This window comes from Nesoenas mayeri (genome assembly GCF_963082525.1).
Source record: "Nesoenas mayeri genome assembly, chromosome: 6".
Classification (NCBI taxonomy): domain Eukaryota; kingdom Metazoa; phylum Chordata; class Aves; order Columbiformes; family Columbidae; genus Nesoenas; species Nesoenas mayeri.
Genome location: NC_137545.1, coordinates 768,807 through 788,628, shown reverse-complemented (window position 1 = coordinate 788,628; position 19,822 = coordinate 768,807). Strand labels below are relative to the sequence as shown.

Genomic DNA, 19,822 nt, shown 5'->3' with positions numbered 1-19,822 from the left:
TTAGAAGGGGGGAAAAATGCCACTGTTGCATTATGAAAAACATGATAATTAAGCGCTGTAACAGGACAGACTACCTAGACAGGCTGTGAAATCCCTCTTGGCTGGAGATTCCAGAGACGTTAGACAAACATTGTTATCTGTCCTTATGCAACCAGACCATGGAGGAAACAGAAGAGAAGTCATTTCCAGCCTTACGCTTCTGTCAACTTACATTTCAGAGAAAGAAAAAAAGACCCCACATCACATAAAATCAGTTGGAATGCTGAATGAGCCATAAACGATGGGTATAGCTCCAGTAAAGAAGTGGAAATTGGGGTGCAGATGGGTTTAAAAAACCCCATTTAATATGCAAGATAGAGTCAGTTATTAACTCGAAACACTGAATTAGAAGAACTGAGTTGAATAGGCAAAGGAGGCTTTTGCTCATGTCACACAATTCATATTTCAAACAAATTATGGTGAGACACTGAAGTAGCTTTAACTGGCAAGACAGAGTTGGATAAAGATGCTTCAGTTCAGTCATTTTAATTAATAATTAAAACGATCATTAAAAAAAAATACTTCAATCTCTATCCAATTCCATTCATACTGGAAATTTTGCGGCCCTGTTGAACCACACAGATACAGACCCACAGAAAGCTTCCCAAAGACAAAAGGATATCCCCTTTGCTTTAATTCTCACTTTATACTTCGTGCAAATAATTTCACCATTAGAACGCTGTCCACCTTGGATACGTATAAAGAAGGAAAAGTGGTTTAGCGTTGCCTATCACAGGCTGCAGGCCAGCGAAATGAGGAAAGATTATATCTTTAATATCAGGTTGGCACAAACACCCAACCAGAGTTCTGCACAATACTGGGGATCACCAGCCTCACAGCCCCCCCAACCCACACATCCAAACCACCTGAAACATAAGGGCCTTGCCATATGTCTCGCATCAACAAAAGATTTAGAAAGGAGTATTTCAAGTCTTTTGAGAAATAAGGAACAAAGTGGCACAAACCAATTTTTTTTTTCCAATGTAACTTTTTAAACCCCTCAAATTTTAACCTAAGACCAGCATTAGTTAAATGTCCTTACTGTAGTATTTCTCTTTACAAGGACAGTTTAAATACAGAGTCACCAGCTACCTGTTAAGATCTGCATATTATAAAGTAAGCCAGTAGTGTCTTCCCCCTAACAATCAGCAAACAATTCTAAATGTAGACATAGTTCTTCATTATATCTTCAGTTACAACACTGAAGGAATAACCACCTTCTTTCTTCATCCGTATTCCAGATTATGAGCGAATCTGTCATCTACAGATTATTTTCTTTGTCGTCTTCTTTACATCTTCCCTCTATTCCCACGGTCTTTGTGGAGCCCTCCCCAAGGAGCTCCAGATCTCCTCCTCCAGACAGAAAGTTATAGGCCTGTCATGAAAACACTCTGCCTCTGATATCATGAGTTTGCATTAATGAACCCTCACTTTTAGATACTGCTGAGCTATAGTATCCATCCACTGGGCAGGAGGGAGACTTAACGGGGGGTTTCAAAGCTCCAAGGGCAGCATTTTCACTGATGGGAGTGCACAGTTCACACTTTGGGGGAGGGGAAGAGAAGAAAAGAGTGTTGGCTTCTTCATGAACATAAAAGGGCAGAATTACGCATTAGTGTAGCTTCCCCATGTATAGACATTTTATTTCTGAAATGCACTGTAAACCCAAAATCAACCATTAGTTAATTCAACTAAAGTTCAAATCACCCGTGTAATTACTTTCACAGAGGATTACGACCGAGGGTTTTTTTAAAAACTGTGGATTGTTAAAATTTCACAATTCAGAAATAAATCACAACGGGGAAAATAGGTTCCTATTCACAACACAGCCCGACGAGCTGGCATGGTTAGTACCCTTTTAACAAGGCAAAACCAGAACTGAAATGCCGGGTCAGGATTGGGGTGAACCGGCAAACCCCTGCAAACTGGGTCAGGATTGGGGCTTTTCAAAAATTATATTTGAAGGAAGAGTTGGGATGCTAGGAATTCTCAATTCATATATGCTTTAATACAAGACTTTTGACCTTCAGAAGTCCCTCGTTCCAGGAAAAAAAAAAAAAAAAAGAAAGAAGAAAAAACCCCAAACATTCCTCAGAAACTACCCCAGAGAGATGCTGCAGACATCAGTCTAAAATAACGGCAGGCAAAGGTCAAGCTGATATAAGCAACATCAATCTTGCCATTTAAATATCTTCTTGAAAGTTACCTCTTCAAAAGCAGTAATAAGAAAATCAGGGAAAACCAGTGAGAGTGAGGAAGAAACTGCCTAAACGTGTATACCTACAGGATTTTCCTAATAATGACACCAAGTCTCTCCAACAAACAATCCCGTTTTAAAACCTCACAGAAACTGCCACCAGCTTGGTTGGGTCATCTCAGCAAGACACGTTGGTTTTGTTACAAGGATTCATTTATGTATCAGACACATCAGATTCCAAAATAACACTAAAAAAACAGGCGCTGGTGTCTTTTTACTAATCGGAATCCAATTTGCAAAGTCCTACGAGTCTCCCAGAACGGCTGGAAAATGCATATGGCAAAAAGAACTGGTATTAGTGCCTAACAAAGCCGGTAACACTCAGAGGGCTCCAACACGACACAAAACCAAAGGATGCCAGACCAGCACACATCCCTCCTCCAACACCACGGCCAAATATCTTACACGTCTGACACTGAGCTTCCCAGCAAAATTAACAACAGGTTTAAAGGCCCAGAAATATGAATAAGGATGCTCTTAGCATATATACTTCCAACTTCTTGTTTAAAAAAATACAACAGTACACTTCAAGATCTTTCAGCATTCCTCAACAGTGTTTTGTGTCCCTGTTCTAGAATCACAAGTGACAAGAGGAATAGCTAAACTTCTTCCTCAGATCTCTCCTCCAAGGAAAAAAATATACATTACAGGAAGTCTGTTATAAAACTGCTGCACACGCTTAAGGCCCCTAAAAGCACCGATGCTGATAAAATTAAAAATGGCTGTGCCCAAAGATCCCACAGCAAAACAGGCACAGCTCCGCTGACGATTAAAATATATATTAAAAATTCCTGCATCACCTTACAAAGGGCGAGGCATGCAAAACCGAAAGCTTATATATATATATAATATATATATATATATAATTTTTCCGAAATTGAAACGAGTTATTAGACAAGAGATGCAGATTTAGGCAAAGCACAGCTCTTCTTAAGGCTTCATTTACACAATAAAGCGGACCGTGCTCTCCGAGACCCAGGGTTTCCGAACTCGGCCGGGCTGACCGCGGCACTTGGCAGGAGACGCGGTGCCCGGCGGACCCACCCCCGTGTCCCCCAGCCAAGATGGCCCGTGGGTGCCCGTGGCTACTCACCAGCCGCAGTGCCGAGCAGGAGCAGCAGCGCCAGGTGCTGCAGTGGGGCTGGCATACCTGGGGAGGCCGAGGGTCCGCGCTCGACGAGGAAAAAAGAATTAAATACAAAAAAATGATAAAAAAGCAAACGGCGAGGACTCTCCTCCTTGTTCCGCACAGCCTTCCGCGGCTCTCTCGGCTCACAGTCCCGTCGGGAAGGGCAAATGGCAGCGGAGGGGAGCCGCCTTCGCTCTTCCTGCGCTACAGCCGCCCGCCCGCATGTCTGGGCAGCCGGCGGCGCTCGGCGGGCACCGGGGAAGCGCCGGCTGCTGCCTCCCGGCCCCGAGGCATCTCCCGCCGGGGAAGCGCTCTTACTCCGCGCGCAGCTCCGCCGCGGCGAGGGAGCAGGGCGGGGGGGCAGCGACCATCTCCAGGGGCCGGCGGCGGGGTCAGGCGGAGCGGGCTCTAGGGGCTCCCGGCGGAGCCGCGTCCCATCCCGGGCACGGGCTCTGTCCTCCGGCCGCCTCACGCTGCGGGGCGGGCGGCGCCGATCGCCTCAGTCCCGCGCTCCTCTCACGGCGAGGGCTGCGGCTGCATCCCGGCCCATCCGCGGCCGCCGGCCGGGCGGGCTCCACCGCGCACCCCGGCCCGGCGGAGGGGGGGCGGCGGGCGAGGCCCCTCCTCGGCGGCTCCAGCTGCGAGGGCAGCCGGCTCCCCTCGGAGGGCGAGACGCGGCGGAGGCCCTTCCCCTCCTCCGCCTCCCCGCGAGCGCGCAGCGCCGGGCACCGGCCCGGCCTCCTCCCGCGGGGCTCCGCTCGGGGATCGGCTCAGTCCCGCCGCGCTGCCAGCGCCGGGCTGGCCGGCGAGGGGCAGCTCCGCGCCGCTCCGCCTCCTTCCCGTGCCCGCCGAGCGGCTGCGGCGACAGCCGGGCCCCGGACCCCCCCGCCTCCCGCCCGCCGGCACCAACGGCCTCCCGGCCCAGACACAAAGGGGAGTCGCTGCAACTGCCGGAGCGCCCGGCCCGCCGCGCCCCGCCCCGGCCCCGCCCCCCGCATAGGCCACGCCCCCGCCGCCCGCCACTGGTGGGACGGGCAACTCCCCGCCCCCTGCCCGCCGCGCCCCTGACCATAGAGGTGGCCTCCGGGCAGGTAGAGAGGGGCCGTCCCGCGCGGGGGCGGCCGCCATGTTGGGGGGGGAGATGGGGACGGGCCCGGTCCGGCGGGGCCTGGTCCGGTTCGGCCGGGCCTCAGGGGCGCCGCGGGCACCGGGAGAGCCGCGGGCAGGGGGCGGCGGTGTGAGCCGGGCCGGGCGGCGGCGCTGCCGGCGCTCCCCGGCCAGGGGCACCCTGGGGAAAGCGCCCAGAGCCCGTCAGCAGGAGCTCCCAGGCCTGTCCGCCCAGCTCCTACGGCTGCAGCCTAACAAAAACCATTATCCGCCTCTTAAAGAGACTTTATTATTTCAAACCAGAGCCAACCCCGTGGTGTTTGTGTGCTCCAGCCTTCGCTGTGTTGCGCGGGGATAACCGCGGGCAGCGGCTGCTGGCAGGACTGGGTGTCGTGTCTGATATTCCAGCCCAGCGAGGCTCTCACAAACAGGTTCTGCTGGGTGTAGCGGTTAAAAAACCTTCTTAAAAACATCGTGTGCACGGAAGGCGCCTCCGTATCCAGGCTTCCCCAAAGAGCCTGCGGCAGGAAACGCTGCCCCGTGCCTCTAACACCAGTTACAGGAGCAGGGTGCAAGGAAGACAAACCCAAAATGCCGATTCCACGCCTCAAAATACTAAATGCTACTGTGCAAAATGGTGTAGATGCAAATCAGTGATGGTTTTACTGGTAACAAAAGGCTTCTGCCTAACCCCGTTCCTCCTCACAAGCCGTAACAGGTGAAACAGATGTAATCCAATTCTTGCATCACCAAGAGAACTACTGAATAAATTCTAATAGGATTTTTATTGTAGTTATGCTTCAGCCATCATTTGACATTCCTGGGGTCAAGCTGAGTTTATGTGGCTGATAGTTATATAAAAGTTTGCTACAATTCTTGTCACTTTCCAATCTATGCAGATCTAAGGTGGGTATTGGGGAGAGACAACACAATATAGAACCCCAGATTGTAATTTGTATCGCCGCTTTCCAGAACTGCAACCACATGTTAAACCACAGTATCCTTCCTGTTACTTGTGGAATGTGAACTGCCAAGAAATAACCTTTTACCTCCAAGAGAGACAAAAAAACCCCAATGCTGAATATATTTAGTGGGCCCAAAATCCAGCATTCTTTTCTGGTTCAGCAAAGGCTCTGAACTACGCACCGCAGTTTTTGCCCAGCTGTGCCTACCAGTGAAAGAGGCGAGATCTGCTTTGTTCGCACAAAACAAGAACCTGGCTGCGTGGGTTGCGCGGCACTTTCACTGTTTGCACGGTAAGAGAAAATTACTGTAATTGTTTATGACGTGTATCAAAACCTGCTCAGCCTGAAGTGAATGACAGAAGCCTCGCTAGTTTTAATGGCTCTAGTTTTGGCTCGTTAATTAATACCGGGAGTTCTTCTCCACAATAAATTGTACAAAAGAGACATTCGGCCTTAAAATACTTACTTTTTTCTTTTTCTCTCTCCAGAAAATGGATCGGATTTTTGGTCTGTGTTTTCCTAGGAGGAAGGAACAAGACACGCCATTTTTAACACCATTTTTTCCTCTCGATTTCACAAAAAGCCAAACCCAGCTCAAGAAAACAGCCTTGCGAAGGCCCCGGGGCTGTGCATCGGGTCCTTGGACTAATCTCCCGGACTTGCCATCCCCGCAGTTTACGAGACTTTCTCCTCCTCCCCTGACCGATTTTGGATTTTAAGTCATTGTCATGTGCTTGGACAAGAACATATTTATAATTCTTTCTGTGATACTGTTTTATCTGTGAGTTAGGCTTCCATTAGCCTGATATTCAGCAATATCAAGTAAGGCCAGCGCAAAAATAATCAGGAGAAGGCAAGCTCGCGGAGCCGCACAGTAAATCTGTGGTGCTGGTTCATGTTGCGGCAGGGGAGACACAAGAAGCCCCATATTTCCACCAGGACGAACATCACCCAGTGAAACAATGATATTGAACTTAACAGAGACAAGACTGTTACAAACTAGAATGAGGAGAAAAGACCTGAAGAAGTAGATGCTCTTTTGCAAGAGCGTTTGCTGCTCTCCCGGACACAAACGTGTTGCTCTCGCTTGCAAATTCAATGCTGTATATAAGTGAAATTAAACATGTCCTTGTTAGCAGCATCTCCTTTAAACCACACGCATTTATTTTTGATTACCTGAAGTACGGAAACCAACCAGTGGAAAATAAAATGAACAAAGCATGAAGAAAACCAAAACGAACTACCAAACAATAGCCTGAGCCCTGTTTCTTTTTAGAAAGCGCAATTTTCAGGCGCTTTAAAAAGATTTCCCAGGATAGGCTCAGTGTTATCCAAGAGTTTTTCGGCGCTGACACAACATAACTGTTATCATCCGTGGGACTCAGGGGACCGTTCTTTTTGACAGGGCCTTTCATGAAGTCAACAAGCTCGTTTAAAACAAGCCATAAATTACATTTGGCTGCACATCAGCTTGGCCGGAGTGTTCTCTCAGTGCTGTCATAAGTTTTGGGGAAAGAGGATAACACCACAGACCAATGTTTAGCTGTCAGGGGATATTTAGTTCCCAATTTCAAACCAAAGCATCCCCATAACTTTGTCTCTGATGCATAAACATATTTTAAACAGCAATCAAGATGTTCAGAGGCTTTCCCACAAGTAAGCACCCCCATTCTGGATCCTCAGTAATGGCTTAAGTGATAAGGGATTTGATACGGGGCTCATTGCTAAATCAGGGGATTGTCAGAAGATCATCTCCCCAGTCTCGCCTCCTATAGCAGTACATGGAGAGAGAAGGGCTTTCTGAGAGCTGGGTTCCCAGCCTTATATCGCTCTCTAGATTATTATTATGAACATCCTGAATTGCAGCCAGAACAGACTGAAAGTACAATAACCGTCTACTCACCGCCTGCTGAGTCAGCAGCTGAAGCTGCAGCCGATGCAGCCAAACAAGTCACCGCACGCAGACGTCGTCACCCTCGGAAGCGCTCGGTTACTCGTTCTATATCGATTTTTCCTGCCCGTGTCCCAACCCCGGGTGTCGCACGGAGGCGTCACCACAGCCCTTGGAGCTGGAGGTCGGGAGGGCGGCAGGGACACCACACTTACAGGGGAAAAAGGTGAATCCTCCGGGGGCTTTGGCATCACCTCAGAGAAAACAGATTCCGCCAAAGAGGCAGGGAGAGACACCGAGTTGTGACTGGAGCCCTAGAGCAGCCCTTTGTGGGGGAAAGTCAGTTCTTCCCTGTTCTTTCTGGCAGGGCAAGCAGCACGCAGGCCGGCCGGGCACACCTCGCAGCCCAGAGCAGGCTCGCACGCTCACACCGCTACCGGCAGCCTCAACGAAACGGAAAACTCAACTCCCTGCCTCAGCGGGAACTCGTTTCCCCTTTAGTCCAGTTAAATAATCTGTGCCAGACATTACTTTTGGCCTTTAGACGCATAGAAGTCCGTCTGAAGGCTGTTATGACTTCATTTTCCTTTGTCTCTGAAGCACAGAGAAGAGCACCAAATGTTGAGCCTTTGGAAAAACAAAAAGATAAATAAACATTTGCGAGTGTGAACTAGTAAGTGTTTTCAGACTTGGATTTTTCTAACTCTCGCGTGTTGCTGTGTCATCCACTACAAGGTGAACCACACTCTGCAACGAAGCCATGACAGTCTTCAGCATCATCATCTTATATGGGAAGGGAAGTTTTCTGGCAGCTTTGTTTACCTTTTGATGGGAGAATTTTCATGAATTTAATGCAAAAATTAATCGCACTGCTTTTGGCGGCAGTCCCTGGAAGGATTGATTTTGATATTAAACTTCTTTTAGGCTGGTCGCGTATTCCCTGGGGTTGGTGTCGCAGGTGGTTTCCTCTGGGGATCAAACATGAGCGGGAACGTGGGACAGGTGAAGCCTTCATCACCTAGGGGGGAGGAGGAGGAGGGTGCACACTGCGTGATACACACAGCGGGAATATTTCATATCTAAAAGGATAACAGACACTTTAGTATCACACCGTGCTTCCCTGTGATAATGAACTACCAACAGCGTCTGGAGCAGTTGCCATCCTGTTATACAGAGAACGCTGCTCTGTCTGTGGAAATTTTCCCTCCACTTTGGGGCTGGAGGTCAGAGAAACGTCCACGCAGGCTCTGAGAAGCGCCTTCCACCCAGAATTGTGTCTGGAATGCTATGGGGAAGGCCCTTTCCAGCCTGCCCAAATCCCTTGCCTTGCTCATCACACCGTAAAACGGGGAATTTGCTGCAGGGTGTTTATCAGTGCAAAACACCACTATTCATTAAATCTGACAATGATTCTGACTTGGTCGGACAATTAGGCCTTAAAATACTTCCCCAATCAGGTCAATACTGCTAGCAAAAAGCTCATACAAATACCCTTTTGAGAACAAAATTACAGCGTGGCCGGACTGGCGCAGTTTGCCGGTGCCGCTCAGCATCGTTGTCCTGCGTTTGGCTGGCTCCAGGAACAGCACCCGCACACATAAAAGTAAAATGATTACTGTTTACGACAGCCAACAGGAGATTTCTACCCCTTATGCTCTGCCTGCAATGTGACACCTGTCGCCCGACAACTTCGAGACGTATTTTGGTGCGTGAAGAATGTTCGTTCAGATCAAGACGTGAGCCGGTATCTCCACAGGGCCTGCTCAGCTCTCACAGCTCCATTTGGAAACATAAACCCAAGTCGCTGCTCCCCGAAACGTCCATCAGCAAATCCTCAGGCGGCCCTCGGACCCTGCGAAACCTCCGCCTGCCGCTTCAGGGTGAAAGTCACGGACGGAAATGAAGACGGAGGATCAAGCGGGCAGAGGCTCCTAAAGGAAAAATTGCCCTTTGTTTCCATAGTGAAGAGTTTGCGGTTTCACTACAGATGAAAGTTCATCAAAAGCAGGATGGCCAGTCTCACAGAAGAAAGGTCACACGAGGTGTTTTACATTTCACACATTTGAAGGAATTTCCCCCGCCTGTTCTTTTTTGTTCCGCTCATTTGCCACAAAGTAGTTGTGATGTTTTGCCTATTGCTTTTCCTTTTTCTCTCCCTTCCTTGTGCTCCAGCCCCTCACCAGCTCCGGTCCCTTCTCTCCACTCGCTCCAGCACCTCAAGCTCTTTCATGTCATGAGGGGCCCAAAACTGCCCCCAGGGCTGGCGGTTTGGCCTCGCCGGTGCCCAGCACGGGGACGGTCATGCTGTTCTTGACACAAGCCAGGATGCTGGTGGCCTTTTTGGCCAACAAATGTCCCCAAATTTAGACAAGCACATGCGGGCACCTGCAGGTACAGCAGAGCCAGAGCGGGGCTTCACTTCCCCTCTCCATCCCGCAGCCGCCCTGCTCCTTTTGCCCCAGCCCCGGCAAATACAGACACCGTGATGGGACAGGGGAGCAGCAGCGACGTTTGGCGGGGACAGGAGCCGCGTGTGGCCGCCGCGCTGACACGGCTGCGCTGGGGACGGCTCTGAAGCTCCCTGGAGCAGGTCCCTGGGGCAGACCGGCAGATAAACCTCAGCTCAGAGGAAATAGCAAGTCCCACGTCCCTCTCAGCTTGGCCAAAAGCTGTAAAGCAGATTCCTCCTGCCCTTTGACCAGCGGTCAGACCTCTCCTGCGCGTTTTGTTGATGGAATCTCTCACCCCAATTCGGGAGATAGCGGTGTTTGCTAAACACACTCTGCCTTGCTACCAGAAGAGCTGCTGACCTTGTCCTGTCTTCTTCTTGGCCTTTGGCAAATACTTATCAGCGCTCGCAGTGACCTCCAGCCAGCTCGGTAGAAAGCTTTGGAGACAAACATGTGCACAAATAATTCCAGGGGCAGCTGCTGCTACTGTATTATCTCCTCCTGTGGTTTCTACAGATACCAATAGTTAATACGTGTTGCAGTACGCTGCCCCTTTCCCTTTAGCACACCAAAGAGCATCTTCCTTCAACTCAGGGCCATTAAACCCAGCTCAGCAATGGGGGCTTTCAGCCTGGTTTGAGCCAGTCTTGCCGGATGGATCTTACCCTCTAACGAAACGGAGCCCAAAACAGCCAAAGCCACAGATCACAGACCCACCGTCTTTAGCTGAGAAGGTCACCATTTAATCACCCTTCCCAAGTTAAAGGGAACAGAGGCTGCTCGGTGCGTACCCAAACACGGCATCCCCTCTCTGTGGCTCCTCTGGCCTCCCGCGGCTCAGACACGAGGTGTTTCTTTGCCCTGGCGTGCAGAGCTCCAAGCCCGATCAGAGTTCATTCAGCCCCTAGAGCAGCAGTGACTCGCTTCCAAAAAAACAAGACTATTATGGCTAGAGCCTGTTATGAAAGCCTGCGTGAAGCTGAGACCAGATGTGTGCTCCGCTCACTCCAACTGTTGCTTAGAGCAAAGCCCTGGTTTGTTTTGTTTTTGTTTTTTAAACAAAACAAAACAGAGGATTGACAGGAACACTGCACACAGCAAGCAAGATTTTCTGCTGTTTTCCTGCACTGGCATTGCAGATGCCGAGCTGGGAGCACACACCTACCGTCGGCGGCCACCGACCCTCGGAGGAGGGACGGACACAGGGAAGGAGCCCTTACACAGCAGGGTGAGGAAGGAATTGCTGCCCTGAGGGTGGTGAGAGCCTGGCCCAGGTACCCAGAGAGCTGGTGGCTGAACCATCCCTGAGACACCCCAGGCCAGGCTGGACGGGGCTCTGAGCACCCTGAGCTGGTGCAGATGTCCCTGTCATGGCAGGGGGGTTACCCAGCCAAACTATTTGATGATTCTATAATACGATGCGGATGGGCATGCCGTCCCACTCTAGTTCAGCTCCACAAAGCAGCTGGTTGTCGTTGGGACTCCCTGTTATTGTTCCAGTTGGACGCTCCGTCCTGTCCCCTGGAAATGGGAGCGGCCGCGTGGTGACGAGCGTTCTTTGCCTTTACAGCACATCTTCCATCAGACGATCTCAAAGCAGCTTGCCGGCGAGAACAGGCACAACCTTACGCTGTGCCTGCGAGATAAGCAAAGGATGGAATAGATGAACTGCTTTAAAAGCACACGGCATCTCTGTGGGATGAAGGGAGAAGAAGAGGAATATCTATCCGTTTGAAAGCGCGCAGGGTTTCAGAGGCGGCCTGGACGGCTGCCAGGACGCTGAGATTGCCACCCCTGCACAGCCGCGAGCGCCATGGAAACCAGGGGGGCACCGCCGGGGAAGGGCAGCCGCTCAAAAGTGGTGTTCCACCACACGCTCCTGCTCCCCCCACGCTGGGGGGACTGCCAGTGCCCACCAGTGCTGGTGGGAGGCATTCCCAGTAACTCTACAGCCCCGGGTACCGGCTGTCCCGGTGGCGGCTGGGGTGTGACTGCGGAAAGCGGGCTGGCCCAAGGATTCTGCAGCGTGTCGGCCGGGAGGGAATGGAAACGTCGGGGTGAAGCTTCCACACGTGCTGGGAAGGGCAGGGACATGGAGGGACATTGACACCTGGATGGGGATGGGGAGGGAACGTGCACACACGAGCTCCTGCGTGCACGGCAGAGCCGTGGGACGCTCACAGGAACAGGAGCTTTCCCCACAAACACCGAGAAGGCTCAAAAAAAACCCAGAGATTCCTTTAAGCTGAGTAAAAGTAAAGAAAGGAAAGAGGCCTGGAAAACAAAACCAAAAATAACAAAGGAAGCCGAATACAACAGGAATCGCAAAAATAAACAAACCCAGACAGGCGGTGGGGGAGGAATGAACACGCTGTGAATCTGTTAAGTACACTGTGCACACACTGAGCTGAGCTTGGAGAAACCTCCAAGTGAGGACACCTGCTTGTACCCGACAGCACACGGCAAAACGTCCCCCAGGAGCCACTCCCGTGGTCAGACACGTTGGGGGGAACCGCGGGGGAGCAGCCGCGTCCCCGTGAAACGCTGCGGGGGGAACGGCGGCATCTCCTGAGGCCGCTGGGCACGGGGCGGCTGCACCGGGCTCGGCCAAAACCCGTCCCGGGGAGGGGAGAGTGGGCAGAGACAGACACAGAGCTCTGGCCCCGCTCTCGGTGCCTTGGGACGGGAGGAAACGGCCTCAAGTTGCGCCAGGGGAGGTTGAGGTTGGATCTGGGGAACAATTCCTTCCCCAAAGGGCTGTGGGGCATTGGAACAGGCTGCCCAGGGCAGTGCTGGAGTCACCAGCCCTGGAGGGCTGGACAGACAGACTTGAGGTTCTCAGGACATGGGGCAGTGCTGGGGGGGGGAACGGTTGGACTTGGTGGTCTTGAGGGTCCCTTGCAGGCTAAATGGTTCTATGATTCTAGTCTGTGATCTCAGGGGTGAGCTGTGGCAGCCCCCAGCTGGAGCAGAGGTCAGGGGAGAAGGGAGTGTGTTCCAGCAAAGCCAAGAGGACTTGAAATTAAAAACCAACGAAACCAATACAACCAGAAACCCCAGCAAACCGCAAACGCAGAGAGGCGGCAAAGCACGGCCATCCCCGGCCTGGCTCTGTCGAGGAACAGGCGCGGGAAGGGTCCGGGGGAGCGCGAGGAGCGGCAGATAACATCGGGCGCTGCGGGGCTGCCGGAGCAGCGCGGGGACGGGGGCGGCGCGGACGCTTTATAGCGCTGCCAGAGCAAACAAGCTCCGGCCAGGGTCAAGGAACATGGGATCCAACTCCTACTTGTCAGCAGTTGTGGTGCGTACGTTGCTGAAAGCGGATGCGGTGCCAGGAAAATCCAACTCCCAGCACGAAAAAAATAACCGGGGGATGATAATGAGAGAAGCCAAGGCAACTGCGACTGTGAATTAGTGATTACATAAAAGCTTTTATCTTAAAGTTGTGTCAGGCCAAATTCTGAAGTTGCTTTCTCAGCCAGAATCCTCCCTTGAGACCCTGTGATCTGGCCACAAATTGCTGCATCTTGAAAAAAATAACAATAATAATTAAAAAAGCCCCAAACAAAACAAAGCAAAGATTTTCTTTGTAAGCTGGCTGGCGACACTTCCCACCGAACGCACCCTCCATCTGTCCCGTGTGTGTCACCGCCAACTGGGGGACACTTCTCAGCGTTTTGCTCCCGTATGTGGCCGCTATTCAGACAAGCGGGACCATTGGGTTGTTGGGTATGAAGGGAAGCACGTGTTACTGAAAGGACCCTGAAATAAGTGAGATACGATCCGTATCGCAGTTCCTTCCACTGAGACGTATCAAAGCTACTCCTGAAAAGCGGAACATACAGCAGCCGTGGGGAAACGCAGTAATAAACGCAGTAATAAATGAGTAATCAGCACTGCCCACCACGTGCTGCTCGCCCGAGTGCTCCAGGAACAGCATCGCTACCTAAAAACCCCTTTCTTTTGTTTTTTTTCAGAGCTGCAACATTCTTTGGGTACATCTGGGCTGAACAGCAAGAAAAACGTCCTTTCAAAATAACTGATCTGGGTTAAAATCAAGCGGTGTCTCAACGGCAGGCACACAAGACTAGTAAGGGGACCCGCTCTCCAGCAATGGAAGCTTCGCCCCGTAAGTAACACGTAGTACACTGCCAACCTGCAATTTCTAAAAAGGTACTGAAAATAACACAAGGAAATGGTGGATATTTCGAGCAGGAGGTATGCTCTTCCTATGGAAGACGAGCTGCTCTAGCAGCTCTTCGAAAAGCAAAGGAATGTACTCAAATATCGGGTGAATATTTAGGCAACAGGCTTCTTTTTCCCCATGGGGTGACTGCAGGTGCCGGGAAATGAGGGATGCTGATCCCCCCAAAACCCTGTTTGATGGGCTTTCACAGAAATGGAGCGCAGGACACAACGACCCGGGGTGGATGTGCGATATTTTGGGCAGCCTGCGCAGCGTGACTGTTTCAGCTGTGTTTCTGGCGATTGGATCAAGAGGCCAAACCGAGCCACTTCCAAACAAGAATTACAGCTTGAATGACGGGTTCGGGCCTGACCGGCTCCTCACCACTCACCTGCTTCTCCTGTAACGCGGCCGGGGGCACTGGGACCGTCCCCAGCCCCGGCGCCTCATTCCGTGTGACGTTTGTCACGAATCCCCGCAGCACCCAGGGTCCCCGCGGCGTCCCCGCCAGCGCAAAGAGATCATGGAAACCTGGAAAGATTAAAGTACATTGAATAGGGCCAGCAGCAGTTCAACTTTCCTTTAGGGTTTTTTCTATGTAAGGACTATGTGTTCCTAGAGATATCACCTCAAAATGGAATTGCGTAATGAATATTAGCTGTTACCAAGGAATTCACGGTTGGAAGTGGTCTGCAGTGATAGATCAAAGGAGAACATCCCCTCTGCACCATTTCTGCTCTTGTTTCTTTATGGCAGGTGAATTCATCCCAAAGGACTTTAATACTCACCTCTATAGATGCTTCTGCTTTTCACATCAGGCATTAAACTCTTGTCCAGGAAGCCTCCGAGTTACCCAAGACCCGTCGGGATTACACCACGGGCGTTGCGACATCCCGGCCCTGCCGTGACTCGTCCCCACGTCAGCGGGAAGGACCGAGACGCTGGGTCTGCGCAGGGGGGTGCAGAGCCACGGGGTGCCCGTGACCCCCCACGCAGGGACAGCACGAGGGGCTCTGCGACCTTCCCCTTGGGTCCCTTTGTAGGGACAGGGGCACAGGTGGGGCTCGCCTGCTCCCCATCTCTCTTATGGTTACGCCCAGGGGGAATATTGGATTTTTATTGGCTTTCATCTGTACGTTCAGGGGGAAAATCCTTTGCACAATATCACTTTCTTTGAAAGACAAGCAGAACTGTCTCCTCCATGCAAACCACACAGCCAAAAATCCCTTAGAGAGCACCTGGACGCCTTTGCCCGCCCCGTTGTTGGGAGAAGACGGCACGGAGCACACTTGTGTTTCCTGCAGGTACCATCTCGCAGGGGCAGCCGGCGTGGGCTCCCGCGGGGTCAGTGAGGGACCACCAACGAGAAACGCCTTCAAAACACAAAACCCAACAGAACTGGCGTATTTTGCAGGCGTAAACCACAACAACGGGCGAGCAAAACAACTCATTGCAGCGATGTCTAAAGGCCGGGTTTGCGCGAGGGGGTGGCGATCAGCAGCTGACAGCCAAGGGACACCCAGATGTTTAAGTTGCGTATTGAGCAAAGTTGGTTGAGAAATCAGAGAAACATAAGCACAGATTCTATTATTCTACATCCAGATTTTCTTTGTAGGTTAAAAATGCACTCAGAGTCCTTTTTTTTTCAGTTCTGACCTCAGCAAACGCTCGTAGTTTGATTGTTGGTACCGGAGTTGCGATGATTTATTGCAAACTTCACGCTAGCTGATATTTCTGACAGCCCATAGGCTCATGTGGTTAAACCAGCGTTTCAGCCTTTATCAGCGTATATTTTTAAGCTTTATGATAAAATAGGGAGCGTGTGCATCAGTGGGACTTTGGAAACAAAAGGTGAAGAATCTGATAAAACAGATAATAGAATTGCAGAATGGTTTGGGTTGGAAGGGACCCTAAAGACCATCTGGTTCCATCTCCTGCCATGACAGGGACATCTGCACCAGCTCAGGGTGCTCAGAGCCCCGTCCAGCCTGGCCTGGGGTGTCTCAGGGATGGTTCATCCACCACCTCTCTGGGTACCTGGGCCAGGCTCTCACCACCCTCAGGGCAACAATTCCTTCCTTATATCTAATGTAAACCTCCCATCGATCAGTTTGAAGCCATCACCCCTTGTCCTGTCCCCACATGTCCCCACCCCTCCCTCCAGAGCATCTCAAGCCCATCTGCCCAGTCTGGGCCCACGTGTGGGCGCCTTTAAAAGTCAACAGAAAGGCACATCTTTTCCAGGACAAGGAAGAGAGAGGTGCTAAATACCTCAGTTTGTTTAATCCAGTGTACGGTAACAAAATCCCGAGAGCTTCAAAGCTCCAGTGTTTATTCTATCAGGCTTATTTCTGGGCTAAATAAACCATCAAAACCTAAGCCTCCACGGACAACATCAAAACATGCTGGTTGAAGCGGATGAATAGCCAGCGTTCGGCAAAGACAAAGCACGGATCCCTAATTATTGTGAGATGAGTCACCTGGAGAAACCAGAGCAGCGGCCAACAATAAAACCCCAGACCTTTGAAAGGCTGGGGGAGCAGGCAGGTGCCCAGCAGCACACACCGAACCCGGGGCACCGGGGCGGCCCCGCGCCCGGGTCCCTCGTGACTCACGGGGCTGGAACAAGCCAGACTGGCAGACAACAAAAAGAGATAAAGATCATATTGCTTGGGGGAGTGCCAAGCTATTCTTTCACCCAATTAGAGTCCTGAACTGCTGAAACTTGAAAGGATTTCCTCTGGAAAGGGAACATTCCCTAGCCAGAAAGTCTCCAGAAAGGTACAGGAGCAATAAGTCCTGGCGTTCAGCGTTAGGAAATACACGTCTAGACAGAGGCTTTGTTTGTTGATGGCATTTTAAAAGATGCTGCATACAGTACAGATCCTGGAACGTGGATTTCTGTTTTTACACCGTGACAGATTCACATGTCCAGGACATGCTGGGGATGGTTTTCACATCTTTGGGTGTTTTATTTAACTACCTCAGCCTAAAGGTGCCATACCCCCTGGCGTTAAAATGCATGGATATCACTCTTTGCACGGATATCACTCTTTGCACGGCCATCTCCAGTGTTATAGCGCTACATTCACAGCTGTATAAATAACAGCCCACCCACTGTAGCTTCCATTTTTGGGTGCTGAGAGCAGCAATAACCTGAGCTCAGGTTTGGGTGCTTTCCCCCACTCACCCAGTGCCACGCCAGCTTTAAAAAGATCATTTCTAAATGTGCTCCTACACCTACTACTAAAGCAAACCTTGTATTTTTTGCCACTGTGCAGAAGGAAGCGTTTTGTGCTTTGGCATGGCTGTATTGAATTCCTTCTTGGAGAAGAAAGAGTTTACCGTGGCTGCAGCTTTATCAGGAGCGATTTGGTGGTGGACTCGGCCTCGCCTGCAGCCATTGTGCTGTCAAACAGGTTTCCTTCCTCCTCTTTGCAACCCTTCTACATCACATCCTATTTACAGCTCTCAACGGGGCTTCATAAATAACGTGGTCATGAGGGCCCCGTACGCTTGTGGGATTTGGGAGGCGTTACCTCAGATTGTAAGAGTTGGAATATGGAAGATTGGAGGTGAAAGGTGTCAAACCCAATGGGCTCTGATCCAAAGGATGGGGGACGTTTCTACTTCATTTCCCTTGGATTTGGAGCCCTTCTTGGCTTCCCCACCATCTGTGCCAGCACTTCAATCCTACCCCATCCTTTGGGATACGAGTTCCACACGTCACCATCAGCCCCTCTTTGTGTTTTGCTTGAGGCCCATAGAGACAAAACTGCTGAGCCCCTTAGCATGAAAAACCGAAAATCAGAAAATGTTCCTATTGTGGATTAAGACTACTGACAACACAGCTGCTGAACACAGAGGCGCTCACCGCTAGGACAGGAGAAACGTTTTGCTTTAGAAACAAGGCGGAGCGCAAAGGAGGTGAAGAGAAAGCAGCGGCTCAGAGCCGGGAGGGGGCAAATTAAGCACAGGTGTGGACAGAGCATTAAGCAGGACCCTGTGTGTGTCGGGGGTGCAGATGCCGGCGCGGGGCACCCCCGGCTCTGGGGGACCAGGCTGATGGACACAGCGCACGGCGCATCCTGTCAGGCTGGAGAGATGCGGCGGCTGAGCCCGGTGACTACGCAAACAAGGTTTCTATGCAAAATTTTAAGCTGCTCCAAAAGACAACATGGTGCTGTGCTTCTCCCTGGGGCAGACAGGAGGACAGCGCAGGGCAAGAGATGCTGCAGGGAGTGGAGCATCTCCCGTGTGAGGAAAGGCTGAGGGAGCTGGGGCTCTGGAGCTGGACAAGAGGACACTGAGGGGGGACTCATTCCTGGGATCAATATGGAAAGGGGCAGTGTCAGGAGGATGGAGCCAGGCTCTGCTGGTGACAACCAGGGACAGGACAAGGGGCAATGGGTGCAAACTGGAACACAGGAGGTTCCACTGAAAGATGAGAAGAAACTTGTTGGGGTGAGGGTGTCAGAGCCTGGCCCAGGCTGCCCAGGGGGTTGTGGAGTCTCCTTCTGTGCAGACATTCCAACCCGCCTGGACACCTTCCTGTGTAACCTCATCTGGGTGTTCCTGCTCCATGGGGGATTGCACTGGGTGAGCTTTACAGGGCCCTTCAACCCCTGACATCCTGGGGTGCTGTGATCCTGTGACACTGCTGCGCTGTCTGTCGTTCTGCAGTATTTTCCCCGGAGGAAGCGGAGCGCAGCCGCAGGGCGCACAGGCGGCAGGATGTGGCACAGACAGCAGGAAGGCGACCCATGAGTTTTTCCGCATGCAGAAGCGGCTCTGGAGCTGCCGCACAGGCCGGGACACGGGGATGATGTCTGTGGGTATCAGGGACAAGCTGTGGGTGAGCAAGACGTCCACGGGCAGCAGGAGATGGGTGGAAGGAGACACATCCCTGCCCTGAGCACCGGTGGGCCACGGCCCCATGCACACAAATCCTAATGCACAGGGAGCGCTGCCAAGTGGCGAAGAAAAAACAACCAAAACCCACAAACATCTGTGTTCCAAAAGACTGGAGCCTTAGCCTGACATAAACATTCGTTTTCCTGACCGTGGCACTTGGATTCTGCAGCCAAAAGCCGGCGCAGGTTTCCTTTGAGGACTGTGTGAACAAGCAAAGCAGCAGGTAGGAGACGCCCAGGACCTGCACCTCGAATCCTTGGGCTCAGAATTGACAAGAGCCAGAGGGTGTATTTAAGCTGGTCCCCCGAAGGGACAACCTCCACCAGGCAGGGGCTGTGACTGCACCATCACCAGCCCCGCGGCTGCTGATGCTCAAGCAGCAAAAACATCTGTCCTTAATCCAACGTTAGTTCTGGGCTTTTGCCTTATCAATAGGCAAAAGGTCCATTTTTGGATGGATTGAGCCCCTCACAAACATTCGTGACCACCAGTCTCTACATAAATGCCCCATTGCACAACTGTTTCTTACAAGACAACGCACAAGCCTCGGGATTTCAACAGCTTCTGGAAAAGATAAAAAGGCTCAAGTCCCAGTGAAGGGTCCGTCCCAGTTGCTGGGTGAGAAGAACCACCTGTCTGTGGTATTTCCCAACTACACCTGGAGGTTTTATGTTATTCAGATTGTACACCAACAACCAGACCTCTGTGGGAAACCACATGCGAGTGAACCCACCTTTCCTGCCCGCTGTCTCTGTTTATTTTCACCGGTCCCGTTCAGCGCCCCGGTTGAACGCGCCCGCCCGTGTTTCGGCAGCAGCCCTTTGGGGTATGTAGCTCATTGTTTTGAAGGTGAGGAGCTTCAACAGTTCAAACCAGGAGCCAGA

At 51.6% G+C, this 19,822-nt stretch overlaps 1 protein-coding gene across 1 annotated transcript in view; it reads right to left on the bottom strand.

The window, feature by feature from the left end:
- Positions 1–4,168, bottom strand: part of BMPR2 (bone morphogenetic protein receptor type 2) — a gene marked incomplete at its 3' end in the record, with an annotated part of 73,011 nt that extends 68,843 nt beyond the window's left edge. Inside the window, exon 1 of the mRNA XM_080346874.1 lies at positions 3,390–4,168. Within this exon, the coding sequence (XP_080203000.1) occupies positions 3,390–3,444 (55 nt within the window). The 5' untranslated portion in view covers positions 3,445–4,168. The remainder of the gene's footprint in view (positions 1–3,389) is intronic.
- Between the last annotated feature and the right edge of the window lie 15,654 nt (positions 4,169–19,822).